The sequence below is a fragment of the Triticum aestivum genome, chromosome 5B (assembly GCF_018294505.1).
Source record: "Triticum aestivum cultivar Chinese Spring chromosome 5B, IWGSC CS RefSeq v2.1, whole genome shotgun sequence".
NCBI classification, from domain to species: Eukaryota; Viridiplantae; Streptophyta; class Magnoliopsida; order Poales; family Poaceae; genus Triticum; species Triticum aestivum.
In genome coordinates, this window is record NC_057807.1 from 697,227,866 (window position 1) to 697,252,879 (window position 25,014).

A 25,014-nucleotide genomic window follows, 5' to 3' on the forward strand; every position below is an offset into this window, starting at 1 on the left:
CTTCTAGGGTTTAGCCTCTCTGATCTCGTGGTAGATCAACTCTTATAATACCCATACCATCAATATTAATCAAGCAGGAGTAGGGTTTTACCTCCAAGAGGGCCCGAACCTGGGTAAAAACATCGTGTCCCTTGTCTCCTGTTACCATCCGCCTAGACGCACAGTCCGGGACCCCCTACCCGAGATCCGTTGGTTTTGACACTGACATTGGTGCTTTCATTGAGAGTTCCTCTGTGTCGTCGCCTTAGGCCCGATGGCTTCTTCGATCTTCAACCACGACGCGGTCCAGGGTGAGACTTTTCTCCCCGGACAGATCTTCGTATTCGGTGGCTTCGCACTGCGGGCCAACTCGCTTGGCCATCTGGAGCAGATCGAAAGCTACGCCCCTGGCCATCAGGCCAGGTTTGGTAGCTTAAACTACACAGACGACATTCGCGGGGACTTGATCTCCGACGGATTCGAGCCACGGCCGAGCGCGCCGCACTGTCTCGATGGGCATGATCTAGCTCTGCCGCTGGACAGCGCCCAGAGTGCCGCTCAGGTGTCCGCTCCGACCATTAGCTCGGAGCCGACTGCGCTAACCAGGGACGGACGGTTGGACGCCGCCCCAGGAGCCGCAATCTCTACGGCGATGGAGCCGAATACCAGCCTAGTCCTTTGCAAGACCCGTGACTCCAAGGTGCCGGACTCTGTTCCAAACTCCGAATCTTCCGCACCCCTTTCGATCAAACCCGGTTGGGCTCCGATCATGGAGTTCACCGCCGCGGACGTCTTTCAGCACTCGCCCTTTGGCGATATCCTGAACTCCCTAAAGTCTCTCTCTTTGTCAGGAGAGCCCTGGCCGGACTATGGTCAGCAGGGTTGGGATACGGATGACAAAGAAATTCGAAACCCACCCACCACCCACTTTGTAGCCACTGTCGACGATACAACCGACATGCTCGACTTCGACTCCGAAGACATCGATGGTATGGACGCCGATGAAGGAGACGACCAAGAACCAGCACCTATAGGGCACTGGAAAGCCACCTCATCATACGATGTATACATGGTGGACACACCCAAAAGGGATAACAACGAGGATCAAAAGGGCGCAAACAAGGATCGTTCCCTCGAAAAATAATCAAAGCGGCGACGTAAGCGCCACGCAAAGCCCCACCTCGACAAAGACACAGCCATAGAGCAGGGCGAATCAACGGAAGACGAACATGCCATTGAGCAACCGTCCAAACAGGACGGGCAATCCAAACAACCAATCCCCGGGAAAGATAATAGTCCGGACGACCTCACGCCGGACAAATTGCTGGAACATCAGAACCTCCACCAAAGGCTCGTCGCCACTGCACGTAGCCTGAAAAAGCAGAAGCGGAGGCTCAAAACAGCAGAAGATGCACTCAGGATCAGATGGAACAAAGTACTCAATACTGCACACAAGTACGGCAACAGTCGTCACACAAAGAGCTATCCGAAGCGGAAACTACTACCGGAATTTGATGAAGAGGCCATAAAGCCCCCACAGTCGAAAAACAAGGAAGCCACCAGGTCGGATAGACGACCCAACGATCGATCTAAAGCGACAAAGGGCGCCGCACTCAATACGGCGAGCGATCCACCTAAGGATTCGCATCAAACAACCAGCCCAACCAGATCCATCTATGGCCCAAGAAAGCAAGCTCCAGCGAGCAATGCAATGCAAAAAATATTCGAACATCGCGGCACACCTACATACAGGGGTGCCGCACATCCCCTATGTTTTACCGATGAGGTGCTGGACCATGAATTTCCAACGGGATTCAAGCCAGTGAACATAGAAGCATACAACGGAACAAGAGACCCCGGAGTCTGGATCGAGGATTATATCCTCCACATACACATGGCCGGAGGAGATGACCTTCATGCCATCAAATACTTACCCCTTAAGCTCAAAGGGCCAGCCCGGCATTGGCTTAAAAGCCTCCCCGAAAACACCATGGGAAGTTGGGAAGCGCTCGAGGATGGTTTCCGGGCAAATTTTCAAGGGACCTATGTCCGACCTCCAGATGCAGATGATCTGAGTCATATGACTCAGCAGCCTGGAGAGTCAGACCGGAAACTCTGGAACAGATTCCTTACTAAAAAGAATCAGATCATCGACTGTCCAGACGCCGAGGCTCTAGCAGCTTTCAAACATAGCGTCCGAGACGAATGGCTCGCCAGACACCTCGGCCAAGAAAAGCCAAGAACAATGGCCGCATTAACCAGCCTCATGACCCGCTTTTGCGCAGGAGAGGACAGCTAGTTGGCAAGAAGCAGCACCAGTGACCCGAGCACATCCGAACTCAGAGACAGAGACGGGAAGCCGCACCGTAACAAAGAACAGCGCCGGATCAAGGATAACGGCCCGATGAACACGGCAGTAAACGCCGGATTCAAAAGCTCTCGGCAAAATCAGAAAAAGACGCCGCCCAAAGATGACAGGGACGAGCTGTCGAACCTCAACAAAATCCTGGATAAAATATGTCAAATCCACAATACTCCCGGGAGACCTGCAAACCATACCCACTGAGACTGTTGGGTCTTCAAGCAGTCCGGCAAACTCAACGCCAAACACAAGGGGCTCGACACACCAAGCGAGGACGACGACGCACCCCACAAGCAGAACGCCGGAGAGCAAAAGAAGTTACCACAAGAAGTCAAAACAGTAAATTCACTCCACATGACAAAAGGGAAGAACAGAACGGCGCCTATGAGAACACGCGCCATACGGCCAGCCCTAAAGGAGCACCGCCACTGGTTATTACAACCAATCACCTTTGATTATCAGGACTATTCCAGAGAGGCCCGGAACACAGGCTGGACTGCCTTGGTCTTGAATCCAGTTATTGACGAACTACAATTTACACGAGTCCTTGTGGACGGCAGCAGTGACTTAAACCTGTTATATCAGGACACAATCCGCAAACTAGGGGTAAACCCAGCTATAATCGGCCACGGCAACACTTCCTTTCAAGGAGTCACACCGGGTCCAGATACCCAGAGTATGGGTTCCCTTGCGTTAGAAGTCACGTTCGGCTCACCCGACAACTTCCGAAGCGAAAAGCTAACATTCCACATCGCCCCATTCGTAAGTCGCTATCAAGCGCTACTGGGATGTGAAGCTTTCGCCCGCTTTAACGCAATACCGCATTATGCATCACTTACACTTAAAATGCCCGGCCCACGAGGCATCATCTCATTACAGGGGAATGTCAATTGACCCCCAAAGTACGGGTAAGGGTGCGCCCGCCTGGACAGCCGCACACCAATCCAGACCTACTATCCCGGACACGACTAGACGAGTCCGGCGTCAACATACACGGGCTTAATAGCCGCATAAACCCTATACAAGGGGCTCCGCGTGTTCACGCCAGGAGACAATACGGCTCACTTCTCGCTCCAACTATATTTCGTTTATATAGATTTCTCACACACTTTTTTTTACTAAAGTTCCTCTTTTTCGCAGATGAACACCGTGCTACGCCCGTCCAGGATACGGCACAACGGAGACACAGGCGTAGACGTGCAGTAGGGACCAGTTCCAAGGATTCTTTTCAGATTAAGACCCTGCATAAACCTTTTTTATTGTCTCTTGTTGGAAACATCCCCCGGTTTTCGCCATAACCGAGTAGGAGGCTGGCGTTTTGGCATGTGGCCACGCCAGAATTTTGCGCGTACCTGGACACCAGGGGCTTTTTTATCAAGGGCTCTGTTTCAGCCCGTCTTCATAAAGACCGAATACCTTAGGGAGTGTTCGGCGTCGCGAGTTAGGCCTTATATGCATCAGCTCCGAATCATGTCTTTGGTCAAATGTTGGGTTTGCCCGACTCCTGTGTTTTGCTGCTTTACGTTCCGTTATATCGGCTAACGCGGCACCAGGAGAACTACTGCGATTGTGCCCCAGTTCGGCCAGGCGAGCACCTCAGTAGAGAAAGCCGAAAACTGACTGTCATGATATAGCGAGAGACTGGTCAACCACTCGATGAATCTCGGAATCTCTAGGATTCCTTCGCATTAACGAAGGACCGCTTCCCGGTCAGGCACACATGCGCCCCGAATTCGGGAGAGCATGGTGCCTCCAGGGGCTATTGAGTAGCCCCAATGTCAAACTCCTATGGCTAAGTGAAAGTGATAAAGCATTATAGTCCGGTTGCCTCGTTCGCCGCGCTATCACCTCCTTTGTATGACCAAGACGTTGGATTAAGTGTGAAAAGGGGCATTTTTTGCGAACACCCCCGCATTATATGCGTGGGGGCTGAAGCCAACGACTGCCATCTTTCAGGTTATATACACATATACATTAACGGCCACACAGGAGGTGTTATAATTCTTGCAAGCACAAGTATAAAAAAGCTTTTATATTCTATCAAAGTATTTCTTTTACAATAGCACCTGCTATTCGAACAAAACATCCTTCGAGCACTGCGCTTCTATTAAACGAGCGCCCGGAAGAACTTCCTCAAGGTAGTGCTTGGCAGACACCCGGCCTTCGTCCGAATCCTGGGATGCGACAACACTGGCCTGCATATCCGCCCAGTATGTCTGGACACGGGCAAGAGCCATTTATGCACCCTCTATACATGCCGACCTCTTCATTGCATCGACATGCGGCACAGAACCAAGGAACTGCTGCACCAATCCAAAATAACTTTTCGGCTCTGGCTCCCCTGGCCACAAACGACTCGCGACATACTTCATGGCGAGTCCGGATAACCTGTTCAGCTCCGCAAAGGCGTCCAAACGGTTGGGTACCGAAAGTGGGCGCTCTGGCTTGTGGAATTGCGACCAAAACAGTTCTTCCAAATTATGGTCGCCTCGACCTCGGAAGTGTTCGGTTGCGTCCGCCGCACTCGCTGCCACATCCAGATAAGTGTTTTCCGCACTCCACTGCCGGTCTAACGGAGCATACCTAGGATCCCCGAACTTCATCCGCAGCATATAGGGCTTTCCAACCGTGATATCTCTGGCCTGACGCAGCTCCTCCTTCATATCTCTCATTGCAGAGCGAGCATCCTTGACCTCGGCAGTGATTTTCTCAAGGTCCTTCTGAGCCGCCCTTTCTTCTTGTTCGAGAAATTTACAGCGGTCGGCAGCATCCTTCAATTTTACAGCCATCTCGGCTATTGCCTTCTTACTCTGGCAGTGAGCAGCCCGTTCGGCTTTCAGCTCTTCAGCCGCCTTAACGGCAGCCGCATCACTTTTTCTTGCTTGTTGCTTGGCTCGGGCAAGTTCCGCCCGAAGGTTCTCCACGGAAGCAGCACTATCTGCAATAAGCATATATATTGTAAGAAACGAGCATCGAACTCCTCTTATCAGATATCTATGGAGCATACCTTGTGCCTCGTCTAGCCGCTTATTTACAAGCGCGATGTCGGCATCTGGCACATCCAGTTGCCGCTTTAACTCGGCAGATTCATCAGTTCGGCTAGCCACCGAACGCCTCGCCACCTTCATAAAAAGGTAACATTTTATACCTAGGGTTTTGATCCTCTGTGCGCCATCACTCTTGACGACACACAGAGTCTCAGGGGCTACTATTTATACAGGGCGCATTCTATGTGGCTCTACCAATAGGTACACCTTTTCACGTACCTCAAAGCCTGTCAGTAAACTCCTGGCGGCCTCGTACAATCTGCTTTCCGCGGATGCAATCCTTCCTATCACCGTGTTCATCAACGTACGGTGTTCTTCTGAGACGGATGCACGCCCGAGCAGATCCCTCGGCCTCTCCGACCGCGCACCAGAGGGCACCGGACTAGCCCGACGACCTTTTTCAGGATCCGGACTTGGAGAAACCCGCCAGGACGACACCTCGGGGTCGCTTGCCTCGTAAGTCGGTGCAACTAGGGGAGGGGTTTCGCTCTCTATCATCTCCGGACGGAGATCCCCTGAAGACGAGCTCTGCTGAGAAGGGTTGAGATCCGAACTACAAGGTAATATTTCGGTTATCTTCCTCAGAAATAAAACAGGGATGCCACTAATTTTTGAGCCCCTCTCTTTACTTACGGCTCAGAGGAAAGATGATCCCTTTGAGGGCGCAATGCGGCCGGGGCAGTCTCCGGCGCCGGATCCTCTGACAAAGATTTCTTCCCCCGTTTCGAGGTCATCTCCTTCGGGTCTTCAGAGGCACTCCTTTTCTTTCCCAGGTTGGGGGAATTATCGATTCCTCCCTTCTTGACAGTCTCCTTCGTGGAGGCGGTAGCTCCTTGGTTCCCCTCTTCGCCCTCTGCCGAAAGCATAATCTGCAGCATCCCGGTTAACACGGGATCCGGTGCGATCTCGGGCAGGGGGGCTGGACACCTGATAAGCTTTGCCTTCGCTATCCACTCCTGTTCAAAGGATAGCTCTGTTAAAGGGCCACTTTATGATGAAAATACGGATGGTGTGTCCAAATATGGGGCTACTTACCTTAACATCCTGGCGATTGCAGCTCAGACCTGCGTCCTTGGATAAGTCCGGACACCTTGCTTGTGGTCCGAAGAACAATTTGTACATCTCCATGGGCGTTGCGCTCGTAAAATGTTGGAGGACTCGCGGTCCCTCAGGATTAAATTCCCACAAGCAGAGAGGGCGACGTTTGCAGGGCAGCGTGCGGCGAATCAACATAACTTGCGCCACCACGGTCAAGTTAATATCTCTTTCTAGGAGATCTCGAATACGGTCCTGCAGAAGGGGCACGTTTTTGGACGGCCCCCATATAAGCCCTTCATTGACCCATGATGCTCGCCGTGGTGGGGGACACGAACGAAAAGCAGGTGGCGCCACCCATGTGGTGCCCCTGGGGGCTGTGATATAAAACCAGTCCCATTGCCATAAGCCGAACTCTTCTTGGAAAGTGCCCTCGGGCCATGGAGCGCCGGCTATCTTGCTTATGATAGCTCCTCCGCACTCGGCGTGCTGCCCCTCGATCATCTTCGGCTCTACTTTGAAGGTTTTAAGCCATAATCCGATGTGAGGGGTGATATGGAGGAAGGCTTCACACACTACGATGAACGATGAAATTTGGAGGATGGACTCCAGAGCTAGGTTGAGAAATTCCAGCCGTAATAGAACTTCGGCCCCCTCACAAAGGGATCAATCGGGAAACCTAACCCCCGAAGGAAGTGAGATGTGAACACCACGCTCTCACCGGGTTGAGGAGAAGGAATGGCTTGCCCTTGAGCAGGCAGCCTATGCGAGATTTCACCGGTTAGATACCTGGCATCTCTCAGCTTTCGCATGTCTTCTTCCGTAACGGAGGAAGGCACCCACCGGCCTTGTAGGTTGGAGCCGGACATCGTCGGAGGTCTGAAGCGCCTAAAACTAGAAGCCTTGGGTGTTGGAACTCAAGGCGAGGGGCGGATTCGATTGGATTGAAAGAAAAGGGAATCGAGCCTTGGTCTCTTTATAAAGGATTTGAATACCAAGAGCCTTCCCCATAACCATTTGGGACTCGCTTTCAATTAGAGAGTCGTACCAAAGGGCACGGTTGGGTTACCCACGCCCGTGTTGATGAGAATCCCGGAATAAGGGGGCACGATCTCTGCTTTGACAAGACGTGCCAAGGAAACCGCCTCGCTAAACGCACTGAGGTGGAACGGTAAAACGATTCGAATAAAGGCCTGGCCGTGACGTCACGCTACGGAATACGTCAGCGGATTAGATTTGTGCAGATATTATTCTCTCTACGGTGGCATGTGGAACTTATTTTGCAGAGCCGGACACTATCCTGGTGTTCAACATCATCTATGAAGTATTCGGAGGAGGAACCCGCCTTGCAATGCCGAAGACAATTTCCGCGCCGGACTCGTCGTCATTGAAGCCTGGTTCAGGGTCTACTGAGGGAGTCCTGGATTAGGGGGTGTCCGGATGGCCGGACTATGACCTTTGGCCGGACCCCCGGACTATGAAGATACAAGATTGAAGACTCCGTCCCGTATCCGAATAGGGACTTTCCTTGGCGTGGAAGGCAAGCTTGGCGATACGATATGAAGATCTCCTCCCATTGTAACCGACTCTGTGTAACCCTAGCCCTCTCCAGTGTCTATATAAATCGGAGAGTTTTAGTCCGTAGGACGAACAACAATCATACCATAGGCTAGCTTCTAGGGTTTAGCCTCTCTGATATCGTGGTAGATCAACTCTTGTAATACCCATACCATCAATATTAATCTAGCAGGAGTAGGGTTTTACCTCCACCGAGAGGGCCCGAACCTGGGTAAAAACATCGTGTCCTTGTCTCCTGTTACCATCCGCCTAGACGCACAGTTCGGGACCCCCTACCCGAGATCCGCCGGTTTTGACACCGACAGCAACCGAACCTTTAAAACAAGGTTGGGGCAATCTCCATAACTTAATTGGAGGCTCCCTACGACACCACGAAGCTTCACCACAATGGACTATGGCTCCGAGGTGACCTCAACCGTCTACGGTGCTCAAACACTCAAGAGTAACAAGATCCGCTAGGGATTAGTGGGGGAATCGAATATCTCTTGGTGGAAGTGTAGATCGGGGCCTTGTCACTCAATCCCGAGCAAATCAACAAGTTTGATTGGCTAGGGAGAGAGATCGACCGAAAATGAAGCTTGGAGCAACAATGGAGTTTAGGGTTGGAAGAGGTGAGTCTTCTTGGAGAAGAAGACCCCCTTTTATAGTGGGGGGACAATTCCAACCGTTACCCACCACTCAGCCCACGGCCCATGGAACTACCGCTCCACAGGCGCGGTACTACCGCACAGGCATGTGGTACTACCGCGGTGGACCGCGGTACTACCGCGAGCACGGCAGAGACCAGACCAGGCAAAAGGGAGCACCGACAGGGCGCGATAGATCCGCAGGAGCGGTACTACCGTGGCCCCGTGCGGTACTTCCGCAAGGCAGACACGGGCCAGGCCTGGTAGGCACAGAAGTAACAAATTACATCCGTGACTACCTCCGCTGAGAAAAAGTCGTGCAAAAATCCGACACGGAACTATCGCGACCGAGGGTGCGGTACTACCGTGAAGGGTGCGGATGTAAAAAATTACATCCGCCCCTACCTCCGCTCCTGCTACGGAACCTGGCCTGGTGCCACAGTACTACCGTGCCACAGCACGGTACTACCGCGGGGAGCGCGGATGTAAAAAATTACATCCGCACCTACCACCATTTGAGAGCGGTGCCAGACCAGAGCTCACGGTACTATCGCTCGGATGAGCGGTACTACCGTGGGAGCCTATGGTACTACCGTGCCGGAGCCCGGTACTACCACTGGCTCCTGCGGTAGTACCGCTCAAGAGAGCAGTACTACCGCTAGCCTGAGAAGAGCAAGACTGAGGCCTTCATTTCGCAGAGACAAGGTGAGACAGAGGAACACTCCGAGGAGCTCGAGGAAAGGCGATGTAGAAGGGAATGTGTACGTGAGATTCCACCCAAACCTTACCAAAGCGGACCCCCTCTTAATAGTACGACTGTCCTATGACTCAACTCCACCGAACCAAACCGTAGAGAAAGGCCATCTTCTATAATCTCCAAGGGGCATCAAATCGTCTTGTGTTTAGTTGTGATATATCTGAAAAGCTCAATACACACGATTAGTCCGCAAAGGCATTGTCATCAATCACCAAAACTACAGAAGGACAAGAATGTCCTTACAACTGGGTATTTCAAAGTAGTGGCTAATCAGAAGAGGAGGAGGAAGTAGATTGCTATGCTAGAAACCCCCTCAGGCCCTGTGGAAGATACCAAAGGTATTTTACAAATAGCTGTAGATTACTATAAAAAGTTATTTGGTTATGTTCCCACTATTGACATTGATCTCAAAGATGACTTCTGGAATCAAGATAGTATGCTTTCTCCTGAGCATTTTAATTTACTTGAAAGTCCTTTCTCTGAGGAGGAAGTAAAGACTGATGTCTTTGGCTCTTATGTTGAGGGAGCACCTGGTCCTGATGGTTTTCCTTTTCTGTTTTACCAAAAGTACTGGGATTTAATCAAAAAGGATCTTTTTGCTCTCTTCAGAGATTGGGGGGCTGGAGAACCTGATCTGTTCAGACTCAATTTCTTCCTCCTTACCTTAGTGCCTAAAGAACCTAATGTTGTTAAGCTTGATAGGTTCAGGCCTCTAGCCATGATTAATTCTAGTTTCAAAATTTTTGCTAAATGTGCCACCAATAGGTTTGGCCCTGATTGTAATTTTCTCATTTCTCCTAACCAGACTGCTTTCCTAAAAGGAAGATTTATCCTTGAAAGCATAGTGGCTGCTCATGAGGTGGTTCATGCAGTTGCCATTAATAAAATGTCTAGATTTTGCTTTAAACTGGATTATGCAAAAGCCTATGACATGATCAGTACAAAATTTCTCTTAAAAATGCTGAGGAAGAGAGGCTTTGGTCCTAAATGGATGTATAAGATTGAATCTTTACTTTACAATGGATCTGTTAGGGTCAGAATTAATGACATTAATAGTAAAATATTTCATAGCTGGTAAAGGAGCAAGACAGGGGGACCTTGTCTCTCCCCTGTTGTTTAATTTAGTGCTGATATTTTTCACCAGAATTTTGATTAAAGCTGCTAAAAAAACTTAATTGCTGATGCCCCCCCCCCTCAAATCCTGCTGGAGTCATTAGCATGCAATATGTTGATGATACTCTGCTTTTCCTGGGCAATAACCTGGACCATGCCAAAAATCTTAAGTGGCTTTTGTCTTGCTTTGAGCAGATTTCTGGCATGAGAATAATTTTCACAAGTGTGACCTAGTTCCTATCAATATAGATCAGGATGAGGCTCTAGTGTTTGCTCAAACCTTAGGTTGTAAAATTAGTGCTTTCCCAATTAAGTACTTGGGTGCCCCTCTGCACTTTAGCAAGATTAGAAAAGAGGATCTTCAACCTACTGTTCATAAGATCATCAAGAAAGCTGTTGGGTGGAGGGGGAGACTTCTTTCTTTTGGCAAGAGGCTTGTTTTAGTCCAAGCCTGCTTAGCTAGTATCCCTACCTATCTTATGAGTTTCATTAAATTTTCAAAGTGGACTATTAAACTCATTAACTCCCAATAGCTCATTTCTTTTGGGATGATTATGAGGGCCATCACAAATATCATTTGACTGCCTGGAACTCCATAAATATGAGGAAGGAGTTTGGAGGTTTTGGCATTACTAACATTGGGGACATGAATTTGGCCCTGTTAGCTTCTTCGATTAGTAGGTACTACAACTCTGATGGCAAAATATGGAAGAATATTATTGACACGAAATATAACCCTCAGAATAGCAACATTTTTGCTTGTTTTGCTGCTGGAGCATCCCCTTTCTAGAAAGGGGTGCTCTAGGCAGCACAAGCTTCCAGAGTTGGCTTCTCTTGGAAAATTGGCAATGGCAAGAGGGTTAGATTCTGGGAGGACCATTGGTTTGGCAATCCTACTCTGGCTACCCAGTATTGGGAGCATAATGGCACCATTGATAAAATCTGGGATGGCTATACCCTTAAGCTTACTTTTAGGAGATGTTTCAACCAGGAACAGATGGCTCTTTGGTTTGAACTTGTAGGAATTGCTATCTCCATACAATTTATAGATGAGGATGACTCCCCAGTTTGGAATTTGAATTCTAAAGGGGTTTATACAGTTAAATCCTTCTATAAATTTATCAATTTCAGAGGAGTTCTACCTACCAGTTCTCCTGCTGTTTGGAATCTCAAAATCCCCCCTAGGATTCAGATCTTTCTTTCGCTTTTGGTCAACAATAAACTGCTGACCAGAGACAACTTGAGCAAAAGACAAGAAGTGGGTGATCCTACTTGTGTGTTTTGCTCTGAACAAGAATCATGTTTCCATTTATTCAGTGCTTGTGTTGTTGCCATTGAGTTCTGGAAAGCCATATGTGTCCTTACTTGAGTGAGTGAAGACATTAATATGATGTCTCCTCATACTGGCTCAGAGGAGACAAGTTTGCTGCGATCAATACTGTTCATGCGGCTGGGATGTGCTCGATCTGGAAAACTCGCAATGACATGGTTTTCAATAATGTTTGTTGGCCTGGTTTGCAGGCTATCTGTAGGAAAACAACGTCAAATCTATCCACGTGGGAATGCATTTCCTCAGGGTGTGCCAGGGACAAGCTAGTGTGGGCTGTGAAAGAGCTGGAGACGAAAGCGAGAAGCCCTCCTCTGTTGTTGTGGCCAGATCCTGGCTGAGGCGTGGAGACACCTTTTAGATTTGTTCTTTTAGCAGAGAGCCTTGTAGTAATACTTGTCTATCTTAGTAGCTATGTTTGCTATTTTCTTACAGGTTTTACTTCTTGTCTTTGCGTCGCCGTAGCTTTTGTGATGCCTCTGATTTACTGCGGCGGCGTGCCTGCTGGCCGCCATGAGCTTTTCTCTGTAATATTAACTAGATCTTTTGTTTTGTTTCTGATATGGAATGGAACAGGGGCGCGGCCCTTTTCTTCTAAAAAAACTTGGGGAGAATTTGTGTAAGTCTTATTTGCAAACATAATATTTCTTAATCGGGAGTAGTGTTGGAGCAAATCGAATAATCCACATGGTTCTGAAACAGATAAATCGACGCAATATTTACTACATCTAACTGCTCTCTGAAAGACAGAGTCGCTTTAGCAAATTCAAAACCTTTCCTTTCTGCTGCTGAAAGATAAGTTTAACCCGCACCAGTTGGATTCTGGACAACACAAGTTGCAGCACTGTGATAGTGTAGTTGTGTGCTTTGGTGAGAGAGGGATTTGACTACATTTTTCCCCTTCACCACAACCTGCCAGATTTTTGTTGGATAAAGCAGAGGAACATGCTACTGAATGGTTGGTCTCATTCCACCAGCCAATCACTGGTATAAATGGAGGAACAAGGCATAGTTCAAGCTTATTGGATGTCTTCACTAGCTAACGGAAAACAGACATATATTGGATCGGGAGGAGCACTAGGGTAGAAATTTTGTAAGTCTTACTTGCAAACATGATATTTCTTTATTGGGAGTGGTCCACACCACAACAATTGCAAACATATAATAGGTAACCTGCCCCAATGACACATGATTTTGAAAGAGAAAACTGGACACTAGATTTACTACATCCAACTGCTCTCTAAAAGAAGAGTCACTTCAGCAAATTCTAAGCCTTCCCTTGCCTGCTGCTGAAAGATAAGTTCAATCCGCACTAGTCGGATCATGGACATCACAAGTTGCAGCAGAGCAATAGTGTATTTGTGTGCTTTGGTGAGAATGAGTCAGTGAGACTTGTCTGCATTTTTTCCCTCCCCTTTACCATAATCTGCCAGATTTTTGTGTAGTTTTACCCAAATTGATTCTCCCTTCTTAGCACTACATTATTGTAATCCTTTCTCTTTAGCTTGTACCCACTGTGGTGTCATTTCTCTTTTGTTTCTTTAGGCATGATTGTGTTGTTGCCCCGGTCGCCGCTCTTGATCACAAGTTTGGATGTTGGTTGTATGGACCATTGCTTTATCTATAAGTGAAAGCCTATTTCCAATGTTAATGGGTAACAATGCCTCTTTCCATACAGGCATGGAAGGATGTACAGAAGAAAAAATAGATGGATGATTGGTTCAATAAACATGGAAATAAAAAACAGATATTTTTGACCTTGTTCATAAAAAATGTCAATGTTTTAGGTTTGTTCTGATTTTTTTTATTTCTGTATATGTAATCATAAACAAGAAAGCCCTATCCAGATATTTCTGGGACCATGTACCCTAGGATTCTATGTCAACATATTTAAGGATACACACATAGGTGTATACACTATGCTCATGTGGGTATGACAAATTAATCCATGAAGGCCTGATAATTTATTTATTTATCTATTGGGATTGGTTTGAATCCTTTTAAGGCGCAATGCATCATAAATTAATTACAATTGTAATTCTTACACAAACCAGGTTTTAAACCTAGCATGTGTATGCACATTTTTTGAAGCTAGACATTACAATTGTATCACAAATAAAAATATTAAATATTTAATAGAATTGTAATTTAATTATTTATCATAAATAAAATTATAATAAATGCATTAACTATGAGTTAGATTTATTAGTTATTTTTATGAATATAAAATTTTAGTATAAATAATCAATTTATTGTGACTTAAACTCGTGATTCTGTCCTATGTGAATTGATAAAAAAGATGTTGGAAGAAGTGGGGGCCAATACGGCGAGTCAGTAAGTGGGTCAACGTCATTAGAACCGAATTGTGTTGTGGTTCGTTGCAGAATCCTCTGTTTTTGAATCGCTCGACCAGTCGTGACTAGTCATCGACGAGTCGCAGTTGTCGCTGCCCCTAGTTCCTGCTGCTGGTTGCTCCTCCCTCCTCCCTTGGTTGCCGTTGGTGGTGTGCTCCTCCCCTCCTCCCCTGGTTGTTGATGCTGTTGTTGTCCTCCTCCACTCCTCCCCTGGTTGCTGCTGGTGGTGGTGTGGTCCTCCCCTGGTAAGTAGTAGCATGTATCCTCTTTCCTCTCTTTTCCTTCTACTTTGATCTAGATCTAAACCTCCAGTGCTTCTGCTAGGTAGCTTAGGGCTCATTTTGGTGAAAAAACAACTAAGTGGATTTATCTTTCCTTCTATCACAGATTCACATCAAGCACCATGTCCTCCAACCAGAGATATCCCCAGTTGTTCGATCAGCTCAAGCTGCAGAAGAAGCTCACGAGCACTATGATCCATTCAAAGATCCTAAGAGGAGGCCAACAAAGAGCACGGATACAACATGGAAATATGCATTCTGGCCAGATCTTAGCGAGAGGTTGTTGCTGCAATGTAATTTGTGTGGCAAGCAAATTACCTCTGGACCTTGTAGGACGAAGAAACACCTTGCTGGGGGGTTTACAATTTTGAGTATGTGCACCAAATCAATCCCTAAAATTCAAAAGTAAATGCACGACTACTTGAGGACAAACTCATACACTTTCAAAAATCTTGATGGAGATGAAGGTGGTCAAAAGAGATGGTGAAGAAGGTGCTGAACAAGAGAAATGTGAAGCAAGTTCAAAAGCTTCCAGCTCCAACTCCAATGCCTCCAGGAAAAGGAAATCAAAGGGGACTACTCATTTGGCATCGACGGTGGCAAAGAAGCAAGGAGATTCCATTGCAAATCAGATTCAGAAGACACCGGAAGAGGTGGTTGCCGAGAGAAATATGTCAAAGGGCACTCAAAAGACCATGAAGGATTACAACAAGAAGACAAAGGAGCAAAAATATTATGTAGATGATCATGTAGCTGACTTTTTGTATGAGAATTGCCTCACTCAATATTGTCAATTCAAGGAGTTGGGAGATTCTATTGGAATCTATAGGGCAGTATGGTTCTGATTACATATCTTTATCTTCAAGTGAGGGAACCATTGCTTGAGAAGGCAAAGATCAAGAACGACAACTTCAAAGGGAAGCATGAAGTTGCATGGAAAGAATACGGTTTCTCACTCATGTCAGATGGCTGGACAGTCATGACAGGGCGGCACTTGATCAACTTCCTCGTCAATACTCCAGAAGGCACCTTCTTCTTAGGGACAGCCAATGTTTCTTCTAAAAGAGTTGATGCAAAGCTGTTGAGTGAACAAATTGATCCAATTGGCCTTGAATTGATAGTCCTAGTAGTTAGCAATAATGGATCTAACTACAAGGCAGTCGGTAGACTTCTAATGGAAAAGTATCCTACTAAGTATTGGACACCTTGTGTTGCCCACTATTTGGATCTTATGCTAGAAGACATCAGGAAGATCAAAGAGTTCAACTGTTGCATTGCTAAAGCAAAGAGAACAACTAGTTTATTTATTCCCATGGAAAGGTTCTTGATTTAATGAGAAGCTTGAATGGTAAGCAAGAAATTGTGAGGCCTGGAGCAACTCGTTCTGCTACATCATTCCTTACTTTGGCCAACATGTGGAAGCAAAGCCAAACATTGAAAGCTCTCTTTGTTAGCACACAATGGTATGCAAACAAATTAAAGGACAACGAAGGACGGAAGGCGGCTGCAGCAACTGTGATCTCCGTGTCATTTTGGCAATCGGTGGAGTGTTGCATGAGATCTTCACAGCCACTTCTTAGAGCTTTGATGATCGCTGATGGTGATGAGACTCCGGCTATGGCAGAAATGTTGGCAGCCATGGATGTTGCAAAGACACATAAAGGAAGCTTTGACACATAAGACAAACCTCCTAGGTCAAGTGGTAGCTATTGTTGGAAAGAGGTGGGATAATCAGATGGAACAAAAGCTACATGGGGCTACTTTCTTCTTGAACCCAAATAAATTCTTTGTCATTAAGGTGCCCAACAAAAGACAAGCTTCCCGTCTCCGTTCAATGTTCAGTGGTGTGCTATGGAAGATGGTGTCCGATGATGAGCAACAAACAACTATAAGTAGGGAAACTGACGACTATGAGCTGGCGGAAGGTGAATGTTTGTCGAAACCATTGTCAATTAAAGACCGTGACAAAAAAAAGCCCCCGTCAGAATAAATTCTATGGCAACTTGTGTATTCTTGTTCAACTCAATTACTCCACTAATTGTTGGTTGTTTTGGCCTTCTCTTTAATGTTGGACTTGCCGGTTTTGTAGTTCTTTGGTGGAATGCTTATGGTGGCCTTGCTTTTGACCTCCAAACTCTTGCAAAGTGAATCATTAGTCTATGTTGTTCAGCGTCCAGCTGTGAGCGCAATTGGAGTGTATTTGCTCATGTAAGTAGCCATTAGTTGGCTGGTTTGATAGGCTAATTTCAGCACCGTCTCAATTATTTGTGTGCTTGCAGATCCACAGCAAAGGGAGAAACCGTCTAGAGTACAAGAGATTGAACAAGCTATCATATGTCTCGTACAACCGGGAAATGGAAGCTAGGTTTCAAAATCTGCGCGAGCAAGGCTCTAAAGCAAAGAAATCTAATCCACTTGTCCTAGAAGAATTTCAGTAGGATAATGAATGGGTTGATATCAATGCTGAAGTGGTCCATGAAGATCAAGCTCAAGTCATGGATGGTGAAACACCTCTACTTTGGTCTCAAGTTGATGAAGCCATGGGTGCGTCGACTTCTCTAGCAGGTCGCAACTATCCTAGGAGAGCTCGTGGTGATCCTGGCGAGTCTATTGCACGACCCATAGGCCCTTATATCACCTACACTCGGAACCACGCAAGAACAAGGCTGGTTGTGCACGATGAAGAGTTGAGGGCTGAATTAGAAGCGGCAGAATATGACAAAGACATGGAGAGCAATGATGAAGACGATGGCGATGATTCACCAGATGATGAAGACACCTATTTTCACCTTGAAGACATGGAACTCGGCTTGATTGCTTGAAGATGTGTTCTTGTTTCTATCTGCCATTCATGTTTTGGTGTTGAAGTGTTGTACTTATTTACTTGCATTTCAATCTGGTTGCATGTAACTTATTGTTGGACCTATTGTGTTTAAATTTCATCGTTGAACCTCTTTATTTGCTACCCTATTTGTGTTATGTTTCATGTTTGATATTTATTCATTGGGCTGGACTATTGGAGTGTTGAACTTCATTCTTATGCAAATCTGATTGGTTTTATTGTCTTGTAGACTGCTGGTTCATGGAGAAGAGGAAGGCCCTAGACATTGTATTGAAATGCCCAGGTTTGTATTACATTGTATGATAAATTTTATTCTACATACTACCTACTGTTTAACTCATATCAACTCGTCGACTATGAGTCTAGACTAGTCACGACCTGTCTAGAGTCCCCCCCCCCCCCCACCCACCCACCCGAGCGACCCGTCACTCATCGACTCGAAAACCTTGGCGGAGTCATAAGGAGACAAACACCTGTGAATCTCAGTCATATTACAGAGTGACAGGTTAGGGCTACAACATATTCATACCAGATTGTTTGTGCATGCAAGATTAGCATTCATAAGGCCATGTGGATGGTAAAAAGGTTATTTTAGTCAAAAAGTGAACAAATATAAACTAAAAAAAAGACATCTAACCCTTGAAATGTTGTTTGGAAGTTCTGTTTGCTAATGGATTGCAACTTACATTGATACAAAAAATAAAAATGGAAAGAGTTAAGTATTTGGGTTGTATCTTACATCAACATGTTTGAACACTTTGTTAATGATGTATAATCTTGTTAAACAATGGGTAATGCTCTTACAATATTTGATCTATAATTTGAATTTGTTTTCAAAAATCTAAAAGCGAGAAGTCAATTTTTTTCTTAAACGCATAATTTATACTTGCTTGTTTTTAGCAATAATGCTACACCTACGTGATGGTTTATGAAAGGTTAGGTAAATCCATCCCACGCTAACTAAACTCCCCCCCCCCCCCCTCCTGATTTTCAGGGTGGGCACGTGTGGTGAGGTAAGGCCCAATATATAGTTCCACCACGTCTGATCGTACGTAAGGTACGTAGAAATCCTTACGTAAGTGTAGCATCTCTCTTGTTTTTAGTAACATTAGTCATGAGCGAAACTGCATTCGCATATGAGTGTTAGTGATAGTAGGCATCTTAAAAAAAACAAGGATTATCTGAGATATGTGATGTGATCTTCATCAATTGGTGTATTTACCACAAATGTTACTATTTGCTTGGATTCATTTTTGCAATAAGTGCCATGCTATAAAGAGTAATGCATGATTATTGAAATGCTTGTTATGTGTGGGTATTTCTATGATAAAATAGATCTTCTCTATAGTTTCAAATGAATGTACTCGATTAACAATTCTACTTTTTTGCTTATGATCTTCTACGAATGAAAATTTGATGCGAAATCCATCTAAATTAATTCACGTAGGATTCGCTAATCCAAACATGCCATTGGGCATCATCACGCTCGAGAGAAAGAACGAAACTCGGCGTCCATTGGACCTCACGTTCGACACGAGCATGGCAGAGTGTTAAGTAAATTGCTGCTTGGTGTCTGACGAGCGAGTTACGAGCCAACAGCCGCGAGACGTCTCGCGACGGTTGGGTCACTCCCCGGTCACTGTCGGCGGGCGTTTGAGGGCCCAAATTTGTAACCTCCGGCTGTAGATGCTCTTTGCTAGGACCCCCGGTGTCTGACTCCAACGAGCGAGTTATGAGCCAGCAGCCGCGAGACCGCGACGGTTGGACCGCTCCCCGGTTCCCTCGTGCTCATGGATCGGTCGTGCAATGCAACCACCATCAATCACCGGATGCAGAGGTACGGACAGATAGATTTATTTGCAGCACAGCCTCTCTTTGCTTTGCTCAGGGAACTGCCGGTTTGCCGGCAAAGTGTAACTGACGCTGATGCCGCAGCACACAAGGCCGCACATACACAAGCACTCCACCAGCAAAGTATGGCCATCTCACATACATCGATCGATCTGATAGCACTTGCCGGAGACGTGCACCGGGGACGGTCGCACGATTCCGCTAGATGGACTAGACTAGCCTTCCAACGGCATTCTGATCCCGGGGACGAAGCCCGCATCGTCGCCCCCATCGGCGAGGTCATTTCCGGCGGCGAAGCAGTAGTCGGGCGCCTGCCATTCCGCGGCGTCCTCTAGCACCGCCCCCGGCTCGAAGCTCATCACGTGCGCCGTCCGCCCTGCATGTGCGTCGGCAAACGTCAGCGTGCCCAAAGTTCAGGTTGTATCTCGTACAGTATGAACTATCCGACACGACATCCGTGTTATGGCTGAACAAGGAGGAAAGTTGCCGCTGCTAGTCGGAACTGCAACGCTATCTGGCTGCTTACCTATGATCGATCACCAAGCAAACAACAGTTTACAATCCAGACAACTAAGAAATCACAGGAGGGCTGCATGTGGTAAAATAGATAGAGAAACAACAGTTTGCAACAATTTACAATCCAGACAACTAAGAGATCACAGCAAGAAAGAAAACGCCGAGGCAAGAAAAACTAAGAAAGGCCTAGAAAAACGACCCAGTCAGGCCTTTGGCTTTCCTGCTTCCGTTAATAGCCTCATAGCTGCAGATCATGACTGACGGCTAAAATTATGGCAGACGGGTGTGCTAAAGCCCAACGCTCAAACTGTGATAGAGGAAACAGGTTGCCTATTGGGAGTACTGTTTGGATAAATGCGGTACTGATAATGATATTAGCGGTTGTCTTTACGGGTTGACACCAAACCAGCATTTCATGGACAGGCAGTATCACTGGAGCAAATAAAACTGGTGGCTGTAGAAAATTAATCCCTAGCTTCCTAAATTAGTGTATGTTTCGATTTGAGATCTTCCTTTCCCTGCTTCTGAAGTAGAGAGTAAGAATTCACTCCAGTTTTTGTCTCCCCTTCACTAGTCACCAGTCAGGAAAGGAAATGTGCGGTTCTGGATAGAACAGATGGCACCATAGGGCACCAGCACTGCAGAAAACCTTAGCCTCATCGTGAATTGCACAAGCCGGCTATGTTTGACTTGTACCGATTATGTTGCATATGGAGGCTTTAAGCAATACATAAAAAGACACCTTCTAGTCTAAGGTAAGCCAAGACAATATCGCTAGCTGACATACATAAATCCAGCACACTACCTATAACAGATCTTGAGCAAGCAATAGGTAAGAGTCACATATTTGGCTGCAAACTGGAACATTTTGTAGTCACGCGACTCACATATTTGGCCTTGTCTCAATCTGTTCATATGCTCAAAGCTACAGGTTCATAAATGGTCACTAATGATCTGACACATACATATATATCCAATGCTCTAACAAAGGGAGGTGCATCTCATACTGATAGTCCTCCATCTATATCCAATGAGCCCTACGGAATTTCTTTATCATTGACAGGTGCGACAAATGTAGATGTATGACAATGCCCTGTTTCCATACTTGCATGGAAGGATGTATACAGAAGTATAAAAATGATAAGAGGGCTCGGTACAATAAACTTGAAAGGTTTCAATACAAGCTAGGTAATAAAGCCCATAGGTTGAATACAGCAAATCAGCAAGCCTAATAGACCACTGGATATAGCCGCCAGTTGCATGTTTGGCTGCAACGGAAACATCTTCCAGCTAGACACTTGGCTTTGCCCGTTTGTGTTAATAGGCACATAGCTGCAGATTCAAGACTGACGCCTAAAGTTATGGCAGATGGGTGTCGCATTCTCACACCCACAATCCTCTATCCCAACGCTGAAACTATGATAGAGGAAAAAGGTTGCCTATTGGATGAATGCAGTATGATTTTAGTGGTTCTCTTTACGGGTTGGCACCGAACTGACATTTAATGGATGGGCAGTGTCACTGGAGCAAATAAATCTGGTCGCTGTAGAAAATTATTTGTCTCAATAGAGAGTGAGACTTCGCTACATTTTTGTGTGCTCTTCACTAGTCACCAGTCAGGAAAGGAAATGTATGATTCTGGACACAATAGATGGCGTCAATTGTGCCATAAGAGCAGTGAAAAATTGAGCATACGCCTAGGCGCGCTTAAGTGCTGAGCAGAGGCCTACTGCTTCGTTTCTGGGGTAAGCATTGAAAAAAGCGCTCGGACACCTAGGGTTAGATAAAGGAGAGCGGGGTGAGATAAACAGCGGAGAGCAAGGCAACCTTGCGCCCCCAGATGTGGAGCTTTCTTCCCCGACCTCACCACCCATCTTCTTCCCCGACCTAGTGCCAGAGTGCCAGTGCTCATTCGATCAGCCGTTAACTGATATAAATGGAGGAACAAGTCATGGTTCAATCTTAGTGGCTGTCTTCACGGGCTGACGGCAAACAGACATATAATGGATCGGGAGGACCACTAGGGGAGAATTTTTGTAAGTCTTAGTTGCAAACATGATATTTCTTAATTGGGAGTAGGGTTGGAGCAAATCGAGTGGTTAGTGTAAGAAAAATAACCCCCATGGTTCTGAAACAGAAAACCCAATGCAAGATTTACAGCATCAGACTGCTCTCTGCAAGATGAGTCAGTTTAGCAAATTCTAAACCTTCCCCTGCTACTGGAAGATAAATTTAACCCAAGCGAGTCAGATTCTGGACAACACAAGTTACAGCAGAGCAATAGTGTATTTGTGTGCTTTGGTGAGAGTGAGACTTACTGCATTTTTTCTCTCCCCTTCACCACAATCTGCCAGATTTTTTGTGTGGTTCTATACGAATTAATTCCCCTTTATAGTTAGTACATTATCGCGACCCTTTCTATTTGACTTGTACTCAGTGTGTTGTGCCTGTAACTTGACTATGTTCTCTCATCATCAATTAAATTATGACTTCCCATGTGGGCAATGGGTGAATTACTGAATCTTCTAAGACCCTAACCACATAGCTAGGAGGTTAATTAACAAAAGACCAGGTGTTCCCCTAATACTGCGGCATGCCCTAGATCCTGAACGAAACCATAATAAATCAGTAGCTAGTATCACAATCTGTGGCCTTCAGCACGAGAGGAGGGTTAATCAATCGATTTAACTAATTACCTGTGTAGAAGACCCATTTGACGGGGCGCCTGGTCTGGGCATCCTCGTAGTAGGTGATGAAGTCGGCCTTGGCCCAGACGTGGCAGTCGAAGCCGTCGGCGGGGGCGCGGCCGAGGTATGTGGCGCCGGGGGCGAGCCAGTCGGGGCGCAGGATGCCGACGCCGACGGCGGCGGAGCGGCAGGCGCGGCGCGCCGGCGTGTAGAAGAAGGAGGTGCCGTTGTTCCACTCCGCGTCGTAGTAGGGCGCGTCGGCGGCCAGCTGGTAGCGGATCACGTGCAGGTTCCGGCCCCCCGGCCAGTCGTACCACAGGTCCGCCAGCGACAGGTTGCCCTTGTAGTCCATCAGCAGCTTCGCGTGGAACTGGTGCGGCCACGGGGTCGGGGCCGGCGGCTGGTCGCCGGCGGCGCGCGGGGCCCCGTGGCAGAGGAGGAGGACGACGGCCAGGAGGGGGAGAGGGAAAGGCGGCATCTTTTTTGTCGAGAGCTCCGGCCACCGCTCGCCGGGATTCTGAAGTCTGAACGAGTAGTGTCAAATCTGAACGAGTGCTAGCCAGTGCATTGATTTCTGGATAGCTCAAAGGGTATTAGTGTCATTTTACTTTGGGAGGGGCTATGGGGAGGTCGTTCGCTTGGGAGTAAAGCAGCGGTCGCCCACCCGCGTTGAGAATTGTGTCTTCCTTTCTCCAAATGCTTTTTTTTTATTGCCGACAACATTTTCTCGGTCTTGAGCGTGTTGGTTCACCTCACATGAGGTATGGTGACGAAGATGAAATTCACAGCGGGTTGGTCGGCGATATCGGCATTGTTTCAGTGGCTATAGTGGTTAATCTTTTGCATGTTAGCCATATCAGCGTTTTCTCTCGGTGAAGCCAAAATCCAAAACTCAACCACAAGTCAGTTGATGATGCTTATTGGCCCTTTTACAACAGTGTCATCATGGAAGAGAAGGCCGAGTTAAAGGAAAGATGGTGATGAGCTCGGAGCAGGAAGCCTACAATGGTCAATAGCAACAACCATGCAACGGTGTATGGAGAAACGAGGGCGCATGTTCGGTGTGTCCTTCCCCTATGGTGCTTCCATCCTATCTACACCTATAACTATAACAATGTTTTTGAGGCAAACACCGGACGGAGATTGCCCCATGAATACACAAAAAGTTTCTCCGAGGGAGCATGTGCATGGTGCATCGAATAAACAATCCGCATACTAGGGGTCCACAATAAAAGAAGCTGATGCCAAGAAAGGATAGGATGACAACCTACGTGTGATGGTGTTCTAACTTCTAAGAACTCAGTGTCAAGGGCGGCGATATATAGCTCATCAAAGACCATTTTTGAGTTCTAGATTTCCAGACTACCTAGAGTGCAAGGGAGACATCGGTTGCGTGGAGCTGAACTGGCCACGAGGTATGGACAAAAGAGAAATGGTTCCACGCCTCCTCCAAATAGATTCTAGGGGGCTAGGATCAGTGGCGGGGCTTGAAAGAAAAAGTTGGGCGGGCCAAACTAAAGGAGAGCACAAAATATTTGAAATTCTGAAGCATATAGGGATTGACTATTCATTACCCTGGGTGTGGAATAGTTATTCTTCTCCCCCCTCTATTTTAATAGCGATGCACCGTAATTTTACGCTCGGTAATTTTTTTTTATTTTATACGTAAAAATACATCATAAGAAAATATATAGTCGCCGTAAAAAATATTTTATGTTACGTAAAATTACAAACGTAAAAACATAGTGTAAAATATACATAAAATACATTTTTTCTGATCTTATGACCTATATTTTTGTTTTCTTATGCCGAATTTTACGTAGTGAATCAAGATGAATGTAACTATTTTTTTTTTCAAATGTAATATATTTATGAAATGATCGTAAAATTACCTCTAGTGAAGAATAATTTATTCTGCACCCAGGGGTGATGAATAGTAACACTATATATAGACGGTGAAGGGACACGCTTTAGATCTGACTGGAAAAATAACTATAAAGTAATAAAAAAATCAAATGTTTTTGAAAACATTGATACAAGGTGTCTTTGTCGTGCCTCATATTTTCAGATAACACTTACAAGAATGTGTTTGATAACAGTTGTATTAAAGTTGTACTAAATCAGCGATGATTAATATGGATCGGAGGGAATATGATTCATTCTACAAGTGCACATACACTAAGGCAAACATTGGCCCATGACCTCGTGGAGGCCCAGTACAAGACTGCCCCGACATTAACATTTTTAGGGTTGATACTGATGCGCGTGTGACCATCAGCTTGAGTGCTTTCAATTGGATGCTCATGTGCGCCGATAGTCGATCTTTCGCAAAGGGTTCTCACCAGGTGGGTCGGCCCAACAATAAGATCCTATTTATATAATAGAGCTACTGTAGCTAATATTTTTTAGCATTTTTAGTCGTTTTTATATATTAAAATGCGGACTTCTTTTGGAAAATAAGAGCATTTCGAACAACTTTTGAAATTTTCAATCATTTAATGAAAGTTCTGAACGTTTTTTTGAAGTTTTCAAGTATCTTTTAGTATATGTGACATTTTTCTAATATACCATGATTTTTTTTAAATATAGACCATGCTTTTTAAAATATATGGTGAATATTGTTTTAATATATGGTGCAATTTTTCCAAATATAGACCAT

At 46.2% G+C, this 25,014-nt stretch overlaps 1 protein-coding gene across 1 annotated transcript; it reads right to left on the minus strand.

The window, feature by feature from the left end:
- Positions 1 to 19,139: 19,139 nt before the first annotated feature.
- LOC123114328 (uncharacterized protein At4g14100) lies at positions 19,140 to 22,927 on the minus strand. The gene is made up of 2 exons (XM_044535766.1): positions 22,365 to 22,927; positions 19,140 to 19,528 (listed from the first exon to the last, which is right to left on the minus strand). The coding sequence occupies exons 1-2, from the start codon at positions 22,831 to 22,833 to the stop codon at positions 19,368 to 19,370; spliced, it is 630 nt and encodes a 209-aa protein (XP_044391701.1). The 5' UTR covers positions 22,834 to 22,927; the 3' UTR covers positions 19,140 to 19,367.
- Between the last annotated feature and the right edge of the window lie 2,087 nt (positions 22,928 to 25,014).

Bases quoted from the DNA above. Each gene is read 5' to 3' on its own strand.
- LOC123114328 (XM_044535766.1), bottom strand. From the start codon at position 22,833: ATGCCGCCTTTCCCTCTCCCCCTCCTGGCCGTCGTCCTCCTCCTCTGC. The intron at 19,529-22,364 runs GTAATTAGTTAA...ACGCACATGCAG, and splicing joins CAAATGGGTCTTCTACACAG to GGCGGACGGCGCACGTGATG.